Below are 18419 nucleotides of genomic sequence, written 5' to 3' on the forward strand. Positions count from 1 at the left end.
CCTTCTTTAAAGCACACATCACCACTCCGGCATGCTGAGGTCTTCGTTAATGGATAATTGTACTAATGAGCGATCCGAGGTTGTTATTTTTTCACTCTCATCCTGATTTTTTATTACAGCTCAAAAAATGATTTACACCTTTTTTCTGACACTTTAATTTGTCAGGTCAACTTCTGCACCCGGCAGATTACAGTCAGGTTTTTTTTGATTACGGTGCCATCTGTCACCATCCATCCATACTGCGTAATGCATTTAACAGCATCTCGGCATGCTGTTGCAGAATGTTTTCTCCTGGCGGCGGTTCAAGAAGTGTAAAAGAAGAAGGAGAGTAATGTCTAGGTGAGCGGAGGCCTTCGCTGGAGACAGCTGCAAAACACATTGATTTGATAAATAAGTTCAACAAAGCCAAAGCCTCTGAGAAGGTCTGTGTTTGCTGCATCCACACTCCAAATCAAATTAGGTGCTTTTGTTTTTTCTGCGGCTCTGCAAGAACCGTTACCGGCACATTGGAATGCAAATGGGGATCCATTTAAATGAAGGGGGTTTCACACCTCCGGTCTTATCAAGGAGGCAGAGGGGGGGGGGGGCACAGCCGGGAGGAGATGGACACTCGGGGCTCAGCAAACTGACTTCAGCCTGAAGTGAGTAATTAGGTTGGATAAAGAAGTGCTTCCCCAACGTTTGCATGTCCAGCAGGCACAAACAGAGCCGTATTAGATCACCAACCCCCCCCGTTTGATAAGATAATGTGCACAAGAGCTCCTCAAGACAACTGTTTGTAGTCAGATACGACTTCGGCTTCAGCACTTTGTTGCACAACTCTGATCAAAGCCAAGCACCGGTGTCCAGAATACATGTTGGCAAAGTCCGATCCTGGAGAACCACAGATAAGTCGAACCTCTGTGTTTCTTTTTTGTTTAAACCGTCAGTGTTTCTTCTGTCAGGAAGCTGTGTTACGGTTCAGTCACAAAAGCCACATGGTTAGGATCAGGAAAACATCAGGACATCGTGTTTTGTGCCGAGGTCTGAAGACATCCAGCGGTTTCACACATAAGCATGTTGAAAACACAGACTCGAACTGTGTTTACCAGCTTGTCGGCCTCGCTGCCTGCGACTCCACCACCAACACCTCCCGGTATGTCAGCCAGGCCATGAACACGCACCGTGAACAAGACGTTTTGTACGAATGTCAGCGTGCTACAGTACGTAGCATCTGCGGTTTGCGGGACCAGATCTCACACATTAAATTCATCAGTGAAAGTACAATCTCCTCATTTTATCTCCTGCAACACAATTTGGGAACCACTGGAATGAAAGCGAGCCGTACGCCCGGTTTTTTGAGCCGGCTATCGTTGCATCAGTCGCAGGGCTAAGCATCGGATTGTCTCAAAAAAAAACAAACACAGTTAAAAAAACATTTTGAAAAAAAACCCAGAGGGTACCGTTTAACAAGATGTACTGCAGCGCTGAATATATTTCCAGAGCCCTCAAAGCTCTTCTAAACATCTGGATGGAATAATATTTGTCTGCTGCGAGATAAAGAGGATTTTTTCGCTCATTTCCCAAGTCGCTCCTCCATTATTCTGCTAATCCAAACAAACACGCTAACTGGAAATGACATATTCTCTTGTTTTATTTTCTACTAAGCGAACCACCCTTTAAAAATAAAAAAAAAAGATAGAAACATTTAAATCATTTACATTTGTCTTTATTGACCAACAAAAGATGTGAGCCTGGTGCGAAAGGAACCATGAAATATGTCCCGATCTGGACTTTAATGGTTAGAAAAAGTCCTCTCCCTGAAAGCAGAAAGTTCTGTTTGGTTATTTATTATTTTTAGTGTGTTTCAGATTTAATAGTAATCCATGAGAGGTCCACGCTGAGGCTTATTTATCCTCCTGTTGGGAGATTTCTAGTTAATTAATATTGATTACATTAGGATTTCCTCATGTTACTGCAGGGGTGGGGGGGGGTGACTTCATCATGGTCACTGCACCACACTTCAGGAACTGGAATGAAATGAAAATGATCCATTATATACTTTCATTCTGCAGAATCCTTCAACCACAGCCCAGGATTCCTGTCTATATGCGTCTCTGTTAGTCACTTTATGATCTTTTTTGATTTATTCAGTGTTTTGTTTGGACAAAGGAAATACAAGCAGGGGGCTGAGAGGAGTGGTTGGGAGGCTCCTGCAGAGTTTTTTTTTTTTTTTTGCACTCTGGGTAATTAAGCTCTTTGACTGACAGCAGAGTGCCAAAAGGCGCACACGCACTCCGATTGGCCGGAGCGCACTTTACAATCTCCTCTTGTTTCCAAGCTGCGCACAGGCAGAGCGCTTTACCTCCCCAAACTCAGACGCAGTCAGACGCACCAGAGGAGCGCGGCGGGGCTGCGAGCCAGAGGAGACCTGTGTCCGGTGGACTTTACCCAAACCAGAACACGCAGCACGGTTTCTTTTTACGCACCAGCTTTCTGTTCTCTTTTTATTGCTCCTCTACATTTATTGCTGGCTCTCTCTCTGAGTTTTTCTTCATGCAGTGAGCGTTGAATCGAGCCTGAGCCGCGTTTGAGCTGCATTTTCGTTTTCCCATTGTTGCAAAAGAAGAGAAGATGATCTCTGCTTCTGAGTCCGTGTGGAGGATGATCCGGCTGGCGGTGACAGTGGCGCTCATATCAGCGTGCGCGGCGTCAGAGTACGAGTACCTCAGCTGGAAGTCGGACATGTACAACGGCGGCCGCAGCTACGGGAAGCCTCCCCAGTGCGTGGACATCCCGGAGGACCTCCGGCTGTGTCACAACGTGGGCTACAACCAGATGCTGCTGCCCAACGTGCTGGAGCACGAAACCATGGCCGAGGTGAAGCAGCAGGCCAGCAGCTGGGTGCCCCTGGTGCACAAGAACTGCCACCCTGGCACGCAGGTCTTCCTCTGCTCGCTCTTTGCGCCCGTGTGCCTGGAGAGGCCCATCTTCCCGTGCCGCTGGCTGTGCGAGGCCGTGCGGGACGGCTGCACCCCCATCATGGAGGCGTTCGGCTTCCCCTGGCCGGAGATGCTCACCTGTGACAAGTTTCCCCAAGACGACGTGTGCATCGCCATGACGCAGCCCAACGCGACCGAGGCCCCCATGCCGACAGGTAACCCACACATCTGCGCCACTGACGGATTCAATCACGTCAGAGTGGTTATTAAAGGGGCATCGTGTGAATATTTACAATATTAATGAGGTCGTAAAACAAACTTTTTGTCCGTAAGTGAATAAACGAGCTGTTCTCAGAGGAAAATAAGGTCCCAGAATCCTGTTTGAAGCTAGAGAGGTGGCAGGGTCCGCCACATATAAACAAAGTAAAACAGTATAAATGTTTTTCTTTAAGGTCAGTTTGTTTAATCAGTCACGACAACACATCTTCCATATTTTCCCTTCTGATAAAGAAACAAACTTTGTAAACCTTTTGTTCGAACGTTTCCAGAGAAGCCGGCTGATTGTTCAGGATCGTTTACAGCAAAAGTATTATATTAATGAAGCTGCTCAGTGAACTCAGTGTGTTGTTGGTCACTGGGGACATCTGTGGGGTTGATGCCTGGCTCAAGAGCACAATAATTCAAGTTAATGAACAGAGGAGGGCGTCTTCTTCTCCTCCTCCTTCTTCTTCTTCTTCTTCTTCCCTGTCTGCTGCGCCATGTGAAGAAGTGTCAGTAGCCCAGCTAACACGGCTACATTCTTTCACTTTGACTGCAACTAGTAATCTGTTTATTCAACCTGTTTCAGCTTTAACAATGAACTGATGAATGCTTTGCTGTGTAAGATCACAGAACACACTGACAAAGCCGCGGGCTGTAACCAGAAACCCCGAGGACGTGAGCCGACGTCTGTTATCAGCCGTCAGTTATCTCAGCAGTTTTATATTCTGTAAAGTGGCCTGAGAGGGGCTTGAAAGTAGTCAAATATAAATATATGACATGTATTATAAAGTCTAAAAACACAGCATACTAAGATATATACACATGTGGAACTTTAAACGAACAAATATGGCTCCATACGGTTCATCTGGTGTGATCCAAGTTGCCGGAAGCCCAAAATGATTTGAAAAGATGTTACTTACACACTTTTATAAGCCTGAATCTTCCCTGTGGCTGCAGAGCTGAAGGCAATGAGCGTGCACCTCGTCTGAAGTGGGTGCACGAGCTCGGCCGCATGTTCAGGATGTAAATAACGTCTTTTCAAGTCGATTTGGCATCTCGAGGCTTCTGGAGACGAATGGAGCCATTTCATGTCTCCGGCTGCTTCAGCTGTTCAGGAGAATTGCTGTGAAGCTCCTGGAACTTTTGGACTTTCCAATCTGCGCAGAGGCGAGCAGATAATGCCTGGGTATTCTTTTTTATTTTTGGGGTGAACTAATCCTTTAAACCCAGTCAAAAACACAGAGGGCATGAACCTCGGCGTCCTCAGTGGTAGCAGCTGTCCTGCTGGAGCTCAACGTGACAACTTGAGCAATCTTGTTTTCGTCGGACTAAGAGGACCAAAAAAATTCAATCGTTCAGCCTCAGAGTGAAATAAAACAGAGAGGGCTGGAAAATGTTTCGCATTTTTTGGTTCGAGAAATGACTCGAGCGATGAATCAGTTTTCGAATGTCTGTGTTTGAAACCGTTCGACAGCGCAGCCATTTGGGATTCACTCATACAGCCGTGCATTAAGTGCCTAACTCAGAGTCAACCCGCCGACTGAGAAAACAAACAGACGCCACTTTTGCCGCAGTGTAAAAGTCGACACCCGGGCAGTTAAACGGGCTTGAGAATGTTGTTTCAGGGGTGACGGCGTGTTTGCAGATGCAAATCCCAACACAAACAAGCCCAACATAACCTTTTGGGGGGTTAACAACTCGCCTCCTTCCCCCTTGTTCTCCTTAAAGAAAGTCTAACTCTTCCTTCTGCAATCTGCTGCACAAACTCCAGCTACGATCTGAATTTGCGGGAGTTGCTCGCTTGCCATTGACCTGGAGTGATGTTGTAATAAAAGGAAAAAGCTTCAACAGATGGTAGTCATTTATTTCAAGGTGTTTGTTGAAATGGAGGGTCGGGGGGGGGGGACAATGCTGGGAGGACGTCCAGCAGCGAAAAGTGTTTACTTGCATCTATTAATCGCAATTTATTTTCCTCCCGCGCCATCGCTGACAAATGAATCAAATGTGAGGAGAGACGCTATCTGAGAAACGCACTGTCCAAATGACGTGTGTGAGAATTAAAAAAATCCAGTCCGGATCCAGCAAGTTTCCAAGCCGAACCCGCCAAGGACCGGCCCCGCCAGACACCTCACGCAGCATCAGCGGAGTCGGAGGAGGGTTGAGTAACATAAAGCAGCTCCAACCTGACGGGCCAAGCTGATGAATACCAGAGAAAAACCCTGAAAAATGCACCGAAGCTCGAGGAAGACGAGGCTCGGGCTCATTCTCAAATAGTTTTGGTTTTGAAGCTTCGGCTCGGCGTCCTCAGCCGGTTGCCTAGGTGAGGCGCACGCCGGGGAAGGGAAAGTACAACCACCTCATTCACTCTGACCATAAAACAGACGGGACTTTCCATCATCACATCATCAACTTACTTATATTTCAATCTTGAGCTGTAAATGCACCACTTGGAGACGTGTCACGGCCATAAATGGGGGGTTCTGTGGATCCTCCAGCGATTACACAGTACCCACTGTATGAAGAGCGAACATGTCCCGTGTGTGTAGAGGTGGAGGGGGGGGGGCCGGTGCTGACTGACATGGTGGTATGGACCGAGGCCCACTTCTTCTCAACAGGACTCCTTCTTCAGGGTAAAGGGTGGGACCACACAGAGCTCTCCAGACATCACCTGTTATCATTTGTTGTCAGCGCCGGCGATAAATAAAGAAGCCGCTCTCTCCCTGCAGAACAGCCGGGGCCCGTTAGAACCGGACCGCTCTGTCATTGAAGGTGCATTATGTAGTTTAGCGGGAATAAATGTTAATCAGAGGAGAAAGACCTTCATTTATTTCTGCCTAAACAAGCCAAATAAACAAACTCTCTTTGTTTTCATGACTGGATAAACTGAAACAACTGCTTTGTTTACACGTGGCGGACCCCGCCACCTTTCTAGCTTCAAACAGTGCGCTGGGACCTTGTTTTGCTCTGAGATCAGCTCGTTTGCTCACTCAAAGAAACGAGTTTGTGTTACTAGCTCATTAATATTGTAAATATTCAAATTCTGAGTTTGAATTTCTTCTAAAACAAAAACTACACAGTGCACCTTTAAGATATATTCGGTAGAAGAGGTGATATCAGTTAATCGTTTAGTCGTTCTTCTTAATGATTGTTAATAGAGGTCAGCTCACCACGCTGCTGCTGGTAATTGATTTAAAGGAGGAACCAGCTTCACGTCGGCAAAGGGACCCCGCGACTCTGTAAACAGTGTCTGTTTTCACGAGCTCTTTACACCTGGGCGTCACTTTCACAAGCTTTCGTCAAACACATGTAATGGACAACTGGCAGCGGAGGAGAAGAAACTATTTGTTTCCCTTTCGCTCACCCTCCTCCTCCTCCTCCTCCTCCTCCTCTCTTCTCACTGGATCTGTGGCATTGTAATGCAGTCAGTTTGAATTAAATGTTGCAAGGACGCTGCGATCGCACCGCAGGTCCAAGTCTGTTTGGAAAGCAAACTCGGCTGTTGGCACGAAGTGATCATTTGCGGTATTAGGGGGGAAAAAAAATTGAAAAATCTTGTTGGTAAAATATTTGCAGATATGCCTCGAGACTGAATTACTTTCTTGGCAAAAACACATTTTGGCTCTTTGTCTTCAGTCGGGGTTTTTGTCTTCCAGGCGGCTATTATTACCTTTTTTTTTGGGGGGGGGGGGGGGGATGTCAGAACATTCCTTTAAGCTTGGATTGAATATCATTACCATATATTCCTTCCACATTTCTTATACTTTTTTTTGCATTTGAGGGTGTTTGAATTGCTGTCGAGCAGCTTTCTGAAAAAGTGTCTAAATGTAGCAGAGAGAGAGGAAGAGTGTTTACTGCAGCTCTTAGTTACAGCTGGCTATAAAAGCTGAAGACATTCCTCACTGAGGTCAGGTCATCGGAGCGTACGAGCCCGAGAGCCCAGGCGACTGACACCAGACTCCAGACAGGATCCGTGCATGCAGAGAGGGGTTAGGTGTGTGCAGAGCTTCACAGGATCAATCATTTCCAAATTGGATTTTGTGACAGTGTGCAGAGTTTTTAAAGACTGCGAGTCCCTTTCATTTGGAATGAGGAATGACTGTTTTACTTCCAATGCTCTCGCGCTCTTTCAAACCGCATCCCGAATGGGTGGTGATGTGAATAAATCCCAAGTAGAGTCCTGCGAGTGATTCACTGCTTGTGTTATTACAACCTACATTAATTATTTCTGCCTCTTTTGACTGACTTCCTAACCACGCCTCTTCTTTTTATCCATAGGCTACTCTCCCATCTGCCCTCCATGTGACAATGAAATGAAAACAGACGCCATGCTGGAGCACATGTGTGCCAGCGAGTTCGGTAAGTGTTCGTCCCGACCGCTCGCCTCGGAGATGCCGTCCACACACACACACACACACACACACACACACACGCGCCGCTCCGATTCACCTTGACGTGTATCAACAAGCGCTCCGTGAAATCAGGGCAGCATCAATCACTTCCTCCATCGTCAAGCTTTAATACGGTCCCGACCAGACCGGGCCGCTTCCAGAACTCGTTTCACGCCAGCAATTTTCTCGGTTAAAAAAGCTACATGTGAGGTTTTTTTTTGTTTTTTTTTTCGGTGTCTGGTTCAGATGTAGCAGGCCCGCCTGGGTTTGGTGGAGGAGGATGATGTTCTGTGACTAATGAATTGGGGTCATTAAAGTCTTTATGTGGTGGGTCATCGCAGTAGTAAACTGAGATGTTTGTTCTGCTGTCTGGGCAGGCCGTCGTTTGCAGAACACCTTTTGCACATGGTGGGGAAAAAAAAAAACACATCAAACATCTTCCTTAAAATTATGTCGTTAACGTTAAACCACGTATTTATCTTTCTTTAGTAACACTGATTTTAAAGGGGGCGCTGTGTAGTTCTGCAGAATTTCAGTATTTACAATATAAAATCAGTCAGTTTTCTGATTATCATCTCCGAAATGACATCATGCACGAAATGAACGGTGTCGCTATCATCGCCTGAACCTGAAGCTCCTCTTTGCTTCAGCTTGTTTCGTGAGTTTCAGCTCGTTGTTCAATTGTCCTGCTGAGAATATATTGATTAGTATTGGCAGATATTTTCTTAGCGAGAAGCGCCAAACAACAGATGACGTTAGCGATTAGCCGGTGAGCATGTAGCCGCTAAAGAGCCAGATATTTTTCCTCGGGAGTTGGTGGAGAACAAAAACAGAGCAAAAAGTAAATGAAGTTCTGACATTTGTGTTTTGTCATTGTTGTGTATTGTTTAGAAAGTCGCCGTTTCAGCCTTTTTCCAAACAGCCTCGCAGTCGTATCATTTATTTTGAATTGGCCTTCGTGGCCTCTGGAGTCGTGTCCTTGGGTTTACAGTGGTTATGACATTTTTTGGAATATCATCAAATTTATCTGGAAATTTTAGAGATGGATTGACTTCTATGAAAATAAAATTAATTTCATTAGCGTGTCTCCGACCCAGCTGGATTGGAAACCACACTAAAAACAACAGAAACCAAAAACAAAACAAAAAAAAAAAAGGGAAAAGGACGAACATCTTTAGGGAATCTGATTTAGTTGTGGAAATTTGGGAATTTTGCATGAAGAGCTGCGCACTTAAAACCAAAAAGGAGAAACACATTGGACGGCCCTGGTGTTCAATTAAAAACACAAACATCATCTGAATCGCAGCGATGAGGACTTCCTGGAATAATATGTGCATGATGCAGACAAGATGCAAGATGTGAGGCTTTCATGTTTTATTCTCGCTGGCTGGACCCAAAACTTGTGGCAGCTTGGATTCCAGGTGCCATGCCGAGCAAACATAGACTCGGACGCACATTGGAACCAGACTTTCTTCCAGTGCTCGGGAAAAAAAAAAAAGAAAAAGTTTGGAGTTACATTTGTTTAACGAATTGTCTTGTTGTTTATGCTGCGGTGATGGGAGTCGCCTTTTTTCAGTCTGCGTCCCGCTTTGCCAAGAGGATAGTGGCACATTATTGGCTTGTTTCATGTCAGATGAAGACAGATGTTGTTTTGCTTGCTTGTCATAAGCCCCCTTAAGCAGCTGACATGTGAGGATACACAGACAGATTTAGTATCAGGGCTGAGGATGGGACGCTGCGCTGCTTATGGCGAAGGCTCGAACCCACAGGGGACCGACCTCCTCTGGAATGTGGCTGTGATTTCAGTGTGGCACATGAGTTGATTACAGAGGGTAAACTAATGCACGGCCTGCCCAGAGATACCATCACTGCTTCTATCACCAGCGGGACTAAAGATTTGTTTGTTGCCTTTTCCAGCAGACCGGCGGAATTCAGTTTAAGTCTGCGGAGAGAGCTGCGACTATAAATATATCTAACATCAGCCGAGGCCAAACGTCGGTTAACGTCTCGTCTTGGGGGAGAAAAGAAAACATGCAGATGGAAGAAATCCTTCCAGCTTTAATCATGATGTGTCTCATCCCACCAACACGAGATAAGACCATCATCCCGGCTGCACTCTGCTAGTTCTGACTCGACTCTAAGTGGACAGATACCGTCGGTAGCAGGCGAGCCTTAACCACAAAAGAAAAGATATGATAGATGGATTTCCTGCTCTTCCTCTCTGGAACGAGGGGGGAAAGGAAAACAAAGAGGAGGCTCGAGGAATGAATCAGCATTTTACAATGAAGTCTTTATTAATCTGCGTGGAGCGATCTTGTGTAAAATCCCCCCCACCCTGACTGTGAATGAGCCTTTTTTTTTTTTTACTGGAAGTTGCGGAAAGTCTGTTCTCACTCGAGGTGGAAGTGAAGTGTGAGGTTGCTTTTTTTATTTTTCTAGCATCTAAAGCATTTGATGCTCTTGTTTAACAGCTTCCCATCGGTTGCACGAGCACATTTGACTTTTCCCTGCGGTCTGATCCCGATAAAAGCCGAGAGGCGAGGCGGCTTTTGTCCTCAGCTGGTTGGATGTGAGGGGAGGATTCTTGTAAGTCAGATGTGCATTTCCGAGCCAACGCATCGGAGTTGCCGTAACAAGCAACAGTCTCCTCAGTCCAGCGCTGCTCGCTCGTCCGCTGAGGACCGACACTCCCTCGAACACACACTCGGTTCTATTTGCGGCACTCAGCTGGTAACAGATTTACAGCTCATCCCACTCAACACTTTGTTCCCACCGCAATTTATCTCCGTGCTTAAGGTTTTACGGTACCTCATTGTCCCTCCCCCCCAAAAAAAGTCCAGCACCCTTCAATTAAATCCCTCCTCTGCCTCGGACGGCTCACTTTGTTGTCCTTGCCAAATTGCTCCTTCCCCTTTGCAGGTGCCGTAAAACAACAGGCTATCACTGAGGGCCGATCACTCCAGCTTATCGGATCAGTTGTGTTTCCATCATTGACCCCCCTCCCGCTGGGTTTATGACACCCTGAGAGCTGGAGGTCCCGTCTGTGTCTGTGAAGTGGCATCAGAAATCAGGTCAGGGGTCGCGGACCAGAGCAGGAAACGGGAGGATCAGAGAATGATGGTTACCGACCTCTCACAGATTTATTTAGTCTAGTTGTCTGATGCAGTGTGGAAAAAAAAAAGAGGCTCGGGATAATTTCTGATTATTAAATTCCTACTGAAGTTTACTGTTTCAGTGCTCTGATGTCATTTCAGACAATGAAGCTTCTTGTTAAAGGGGTTTTGGAGAAAAATGGTCCCAGAGAAGAAGACAGGTTGTTTATTCACTGAAGATCTCTGATGACTTCTCAATTAAATTTATTCCCCAGAACGACATAATGCGCCGACCGAGGGTTTATTACTTTATTTCGTATTGTGTCTGTTACAGGACGCCGACTGTCTACTGGTTATCATTTAAATCAAATAGAAAACATGTTTTACGTCTAGTTCCTGTTCTGTTAACCATTTTTAGAATCCTATCATCTCCCCCAAGTTGGAAACCACTGGATTAAATATCAGTTTAACTAATTTATATACATTTCCAAATGGTGTACTAGTAAAAGTCCTGCATTCATAATGCAACTTAAGGAAGAGATTCTTCAAAATGTAGTTAATGTACAACAATAAAGATAAGTTTAACTACTTTATTCTGTATAATATTATGATCTGGTAGACCTGCACCGTCCACCAGATCATAATATTATACAGTATAAAGTAGTTAAACTGCTGCTAACCTCTCTCAGATCTGTACTTTTTCTCGTGTGCATAATATTTTAATTTTGAGGTTTTTCAGGCCTTGAAGGTTCGGATACTTTACAGTTGAATCTGTATCAATGCATCATGTTTTATCAGAGGATCATATCATTGTAAGTAGAAACATGTAATCAGTCGACATATAGTGAAGTGAAAAACGTGGCAGAATATAGAAAGTAATCATATAAGAATATTTACTGATACTGCAGATTTGTTTTTATCCAAAATCTCAAGTCATTTCAGCCGGATCGTGCGGCTTTAAACTACAATATTTAGGTTCCTGCTTTGTTCAGTGAAATCTCTTTATTCTCTCAGCACAAAGCTTCGGTTTGCTCAGAGGAACAATGGCAGCTTACTGAGCTTTAAAGCCAAACGCTGGATGCATCGTGTGCGAGGGGAAGACAGATTCCACCTGCCGGAATTAAAAAGGAAAACAATGGTTTAACATCTCAGCGCTCGGATGCACAAAACTAATTACTGTACGTGTGGATGCAGCCGTTGAGTCGAGGAGGACGGTGAACAACAAAGAGTTCAATTATTTGACGTTAACTTCTTACCGTACGCGGTTGCTGAGGAGATTAAGCCCTCGAACAACACGAGGTGCAAAGAAAGTTCACGGCGTCAAAGGATTACGGAGGATGGAGGATTTATCAGGATGAAGTCCTTTCAGGGGTGGGCCGGCCCGCGCTTTTTATGACTCACTAATTATGAATGCTGCCCATTCTGATTTCACTGAACACTAAGCCTCCTCATAGAGACCATTGGAGAGACTAGAGACAGAGGATGAAAGTCTTAATCCCTACCATGTGCACTCCTAATACTGGGAAAAACAGCGCGGCTCTTTTTTTTTTTTTCTTTTCTTTTACCGCTTTAATTAGCAGCAGGAGATACGGGTGCGAAAGGAGGAGATAAAACGTTTGGAAGTTTCTTAAAGTGCCAATTCGGGCGTTTATGTCAAGCATGATTCTGTGAAACGTAACTCAACGAGGGATTCGGTGTCTAAAACTGGAGAGAATGAGACAGAAGTTACAGTTTTATCAGTGTGAAATGATTCACGCTCAATCAGGCTGTTCCCCTGCACAGTAGATCACAAGACTTCATCTCTGACACGACTCAGAGATTTATCCCCACGCCGGCTCTGTCAGTTCGACTGGACGTAGCGTGCCGCGCTTTTTTCTTTCTTTTCACGGCGTCACAATGGAACCCGGGAGGACGTAATGTGTGCAGGCATACGGGAGGAGGAGGGGGGACGGGGAGGGAGTCGGACCACCAAAGTCCGACTCGTGCTCCGTTTTAAGGGTGAACTGGAGGAAACAGAGAGATTAGAAGGTTAAATTGAGTTTAGTGAAAGATCAGGGGTATTATGGTCAAGCAGAAAAACAGGCTAAAGATTCAGAGGGAGGTCAGAGCCAAGAACAACGCGCCGCGCTTCAGCGTCGCAAGACGATTCTGATTAAAAACTTTCTAGCAACCGCTGATCCTCACCAGACAGATACAAGACTTTCACTGAACAAAAACAGACTCATGCACTGGAGAAGATAGCTGACATGGATATCCCTTCAGTAAACAGAACAATTAAGTAGCATTGTGTTTAATTTCATTTGATGGATTAATTCCGCAGAACAGAAATAAAGTCTGAGACTGCAAGACTCCAGGAGCAGGTTTTTTTTTAGAGAGAGAGAGAAAGTTGAATGATATTTCATTTTTAATGATTTTAAGTGATTTGATCCACTAATGGTGTAATGTGGAGCTGGATTGATAAATAGTCCAGGCTGGTGCTGGTTTATGGTTCAGATGGTATCAGCAGGGTTCGTACGGGTGCTTGAAATCCTTGAAAGTACTTGAATTTCAATGTTGTGTTTTCAAGGTCTGAAAAGTGCTTGGATTTTAGTTTAAGTGCTTGAAAGTGCTTGACATTATAACTCTGTGTCTTTCACAAAATTTGGATCAGACTGGATAATTAATTTCTGAAGTTTTTGCTATTATGAAACATAATTTTAGATGTTTACAGCATGATACAATGTACATTATTGTGATAAAAAGTGAAGAAAAAATAATGAGTTTATATATTCCTGTAGAAAAGTATTTTACCCCAGCAATAAGGTGCTGGAAAATCTTTAAAATGACCCTTAAAAGTGCTTGAAAAGTGCTTGAATTTGACCTTGAAAAATGTGTACGAACCCTGTATCAGTGTTCATGCTGGCCAATAAGCTACAACTAGAAACTGTGATTTAATTATATATCTTTTGTTTATTTGGACAAAAGATGATGTAGAATAAAGTTAACACTGTTTTAGAGCCATACCAAAATAAAATAATACATTTTATATAATATAAACATTTGTGCATTTTGGATTAAAATCTGAGCTGCAGGTAGTTTGAAACTGAAGTCGGCCTGTAAAGACGGACTAGCACACAGTTTTTCAGACATGTAAATGCATTCAAATGTGTGTAAAGTGACATATTTTATGTCTGAGTAAACAAAATGAAATTATCTTAAGCTCACCAAAGACCTTCGTGCAAAAATGCTGACAAAATGCTGGCAAGTAATGTTCCAGAGTCTAGCTAATGCATGATTTTAGGCAACCTGGTTTTATTTACACAACTATATTGGAGGGCACTTTAAGCCTGGCACTCATGTGGATGTGTCTGTTAACCATCAGCTGTTGTGGTTTTCAACTGAAGAGGAAAAAAAAGGAATTATCTATGAGTCAAGAAACAAGAGTGCACGTTCAAACATTTAAAAGTAGGAAAGCTAAATCCTAAAGAAAAATAAAGGAAAGTAAAAGTGTTGCTGCCATTGATTCCCACCATCATTGTTTCATTTCCTCCCTTTTTCTCCACCCGCAGCTTTCAAGACCAAGATCAAGGAGGTGAAGCGAGAAAACATGGACCGCAAGGTGATCCTGCAGAAGAGGAAGAAGATGCTGAAACCGGGGAACCTGAAGAAGAAGGACATGAAGACGTTGGTGATGTACTTGAAGAACGGAGCGGACTGCCCCTGCCAGCAGCTGGACAACCTGGCGAACCAGTATCTAATCATGGGCCGCAAGGTGGATAAGCAGTACCTCCTCACGGGCATCCACAAGTGGGACAAGTCCAGCAAAGAGTTCAAAAAAGCCATCAAGAAACTCAAGACCTACAAATGTCCCGCCTTTGAGAACGTCTTCTAATAATGTGACCCCCGACCTGAACCCAGTGGTCGCGTCTCGCCCTCCATGAAATGAACTTGCACAAGCATTAAAAAAAAAAATCCCTTTTGCTTTCTATTGCCCTGTTTATATATCTATATATATCTTTGTATATTTACAGATATACTTTGAAAATGTCCATTGTTAAGTTTTAGTCGAATGTGGTGAGTGATGACACCACACACACAAAAAAAAGGGGTTTTCCTTTTGTTTCTTCTGCAAAAGCCCTTCCTCACTGAAATCCTTTCAGTGTGTAGATACTCTGTGACACTCCTTCACTCAGCAGCTCGGCGCATTGTGCTTTAAAGTAATAGTTGGAGATTTTTAGGGGGTTTTATTACTGAGAGTGAGAAGAGAAAGATTGACGTCAAGATTGACTGATTCAGCAGGTGGTTAGCGTAGCCCGGAAAAAGCTAGCGTGGTGCTAACGAGAGGTAAAAAAACCCGTTCATTGCCATTTTCTTTTTTACATTTTTTGTGTTTGTACAGATTAAACTAGTTCAAGACAATGTGTTGAATGAGACACATGATGCTCAATTTGAGTCTCATTCTTTTTATTTTGGGTCACTACTAGAACGGGGTTACAAACACATCAGTTTTCTCATTGTGTCCAGAAAGGTTCTGTTAGAGCTCGACCGTCTGAATACCCAGTCTGCTCTCATTCGTACACTTCTAACAACAACACCTTCCTACGAGCCAAACTAGCCCCTCGGTTAAAGTCCGCAGATGTGTTAAACAGTGGCGTCGTGTGATGTCTTAAAGGTGAGACTGCTGGCGAGACGTTTCGGAGAGATTTGCCGATAGTGACGCAATGGAGGCTCACCTCTTCGCCACCTTTGTTTATACAGATTGAACCAAGCTGCGTTGGAATAACTCGCCAGCACACATAATGGGTCTTTCACCTGTAAATCCAAAGATGTCTCAGAAAACTGTTAATAGTCAAAAGGATGCTGTTGTAATGTGTTGTGATTGAGATCAGGACGCACCGTGCGTAGTGGAAAGCGACAAAGACACATCACATAATCGACATCAGTAAGTAGCCGACCCTGTCTGACTCTGTACGGAGGGCTGACAGGATCACGGTGTGTTTTCCAAATTAAATTGGGTAATTTTGGTAATTTCAGCAACACCACAATAGTGGAAGGCGACAGAGACATTCAGGGCTCTATCGTACGCCTGCTGCAAAGCTTCATTGATAGTCTCAGAGCGACACAGTTCTCATTTACAAGCCCACGTTGTGTAAATAATAAATGTACCTGCGCTTACGTTGGTGTTAAAGTGAGATGTGGTCAGGCGCACTTGATACCTTGACCGGCCAAAGACCAACAAAAAGCTGGTCTAGAGTCGGACAGTCAGAATCAAATAGAGCTATTGATCAGACAGATGATGTGAAAGATTACCCGCCGTTTAACTAGCTAAGTCGGTACTACAGACAGGGTGACTGCAACTTTTCCACGAATAAGTTCTGAACACATATAAGCTGCCAAAGACACATTACTGTTTGGTCTTGTAACGTTGGGTTGAAGTGTGGGTGTCCAGTGAAGGATCTGTTTAGTTGTCAGACTGTGAACGCCATCAGCTGAAGACTGCAGTCTAACCATCTGCTGGGTCTGGTTTATTTTTTAGTGTACAAGCGAGCGATTCATGTCGATCTCCTCATCCGACTCTCAGCAAGATAAAAAATGTCCAACTATTCTTATACATCTCTCTGATTCCGATCACATAAGAGCAAAATCTTATAATCAATGGCTACAAAATTGGCAGTTGCAGGTTACTTGGCGCTTTAGAAGCCGTAGAGGGTGTCTGATGAATAACTTATTGACAGAAGTATGAGAGAGAATGCTGCCGTCACATGATTGTTTTTGTCAGACTAAAGACTGCACTACCAATGATTCTGATCATTTTATTGTCATTTATTTCGTCTTTGTTGGTTCGTTTCTTTTTTTTTATTGTTACTTGAAAAATCGTAAGAGAATCAAAACAACCAATCTGCATCGTGAGATAACGTGTAGGCCTGTGTGGCGGACATCTTGATTTGTTGTTGTCGGACATTTGGCTGAATTTATAATTATTTTTTACCACTTTTCTGTCTCTGTACATCCAGACTGCATTAATCAGTATTCGTCAATAATGGAAAACAAAGCCTTGTAGTCAAACATGTTGCAAAGTGCAGACTGTGTGTTCTGGTTTGTTTGACTTTAAAGTCACAGTAATGTTGCAGATATGAATGTCAGCGGTTCATTGCTGCCTGTTACATGTACATACAAATTTTACATAAATATTGAAAACTGAATGGTGTCTTTTTATATTTCATACGTTTTCTTTCATGGATTTACTTCGACCATCTACCTCTATCTCAGCGTCGACACTACGACACATTAAAGCAAAACTCTTTTTGTGAATGTATATGAGTCAAACCTTTGTGTAAAAGCATAATTACAATGAAAGCTCCACTTTTAAGATTTACCATATTTTTGTTTTCGGGTCAAACTCATTTTCAATGGGAGTGCTACGGGCAAATTAGCGATAGCATCAAAATCTCTATGTTTAAAACAGTAAGAAGACTCGACACAACATGAAACTTTGCTGGTAGTATCACCAGGGTCTCTACACATGAACACGAGCATTGAGAACATTGTTTGTGTACACAGAGTTTACTAAAAAGAAGGTTTTTGAACAACTCACGTTAGCAGTAGCTTGTTCCGCTCGCCGCCGTCCTGCCAGTGGAGAAGTGTCGATCTCAGAATGTGACGTAACCTGGAGGACAGTTAAGGTGGAACTACTGTCTTCCAGCAACAACTATCCACGCGAGATCTCACGTGACTTTTCCGGCTTTTGATTTTAGTATTGTTTCTTATATGAGGCTCCTTTTTCAACTTCAAGGTCAATATTGTTTTTCGCTAACGACAACACAACAAATTATCCTGCATTTATATGGAACTAAGCTTTAGGAGCGTTCCACCTTAACTGTCCTCCAGGTTACGTCACATTCTGAGATCGACACTTCTCCACTGGCAGGACGGCGGCGAGCGGAACAAGCTACTGCTAACGTGAGTTGTTCAAAAACCTTCTTTTTAGTAAACTCTGTGTACACAAACAATGTTCTCAATGCTCGTGTTCATGTGTAGAGACCCTGGTGATACTACCAGCAAAGTTTCATGTTGTGTCGAGCCTTCTTAGTGTTATAAAAATAGAGATTTTCATGCTAGCGTAAAAGTGCCCGTAGCACACCCACTGAAAATGAGTTTGACCCGAAAACGAAAATGCGGTAAATCTTAAAAGTGCCTCTTTCGTCGTAATTATGCTTTTAAATGAAAGTTTGACTCGGGTACATTCACAAAAAGACCTTAGGTTGCATTTTGGCGAGAGTTTTGCTTTAAGTCAGTTATGATTTATGGCTCCCGTGGTGAAGTCACTCCACCCTCGTCTTCCTCGGCCATATTAAACTGACAGCTCTCAATAAGACAGCTAACTGTGCAGGAGAGAATGAATGTAGAACAGAGATTAGGAGAGACCTGATTATGTGAGTACAGACCGTTTCTGCTCCGACAATCATGTCAAACAGAGAGAGCGCTTTCTGTTTCGAACGTTGTCACGCTTTTTGGAAAGATAAAGTATTTTGTTGCCAGATCTCAACACCGAAGCATCTCTCACGCAAGCATGTTTTTTCACTCCCCCTCCTGTCTGGGTGTCTTCTGATTCATGTTCATCGTGGTTTCACATGCTGTTTGTGCATTGGCATGCGATTTGTGGCCGCTAATCCTGAGATATACATCATCAGCAGCTCGTTCTGATGGTGTGCTTCAGTGCTTTCTTAACACGAAAGGCAGCGCTGTCTAATCAACTGCAAACTAGAAAGATTTGTTTT

General features: G+C 43.9%; 1 protein-coding gene across 1 annotated transcript; it reads left to right on the forward strand.

Annotated features, from left to right (window-relative positions):
* Window positions 1–2222: 2222 nt before the first annotated feature.
* sfrp1a (secreted frizzled-related protein 1a) lies at window positions 2223–16844 on the forward strand. The gene is made up of 3 exons (XM_030418095.1): window positions 2223–3136; window positions 7458–7538; window positions 14211–16844. The coding sequence occupies exons 1-3, from the start codon at window positions 2614–2616 to the stop codon at window positions 14531–14533; spliced, it is 927 nt and encodes a 308-aa protein (XP_030273955.1). The 5' UTR covers window positions 2223–2613; the 3' UTR covers window positions 14534–16844.
* The last annotated feature ends 1575 nt before the right edge of the window (window positions 16845–18419 follow it).

This window comes from Sparus aurata, chromosome 5 (genome assembly GCF_900880675.1).
Source record: "Sparus aurata chromosome 5, fSpaAur1.1, whole genome shotgun sequence".
Lineage (NCBI taxonomy): Eukaryota > Metazoa > Chordata > Actinopteri > Spariformes > Sparidae > Sparus > Sparus aurata.

Coding starts and splice junctions, on each gene's coding strand:
- sfrp1a (XM_030418095.1), top strand. CDS start 2,614: ATGATCTCTGCTTCTGAGTCCGTGTGGAGGATGATCCGGCTGGCGGTG. Junction 3,137..7,457: donor CGAGGCCCCCATGCCGACAG/GTAACCCACACA, acceptor TTTTATCCATAG/GCTACTCTCCCATCTGCCCT. Junction 7,539..14,210: donor CATGTGTGCCAGCGAGTTCG/GTAAGTGTTCGT, acceptor CTCCACCCGCAG/CTTTCAAGACCAAGATCAAG.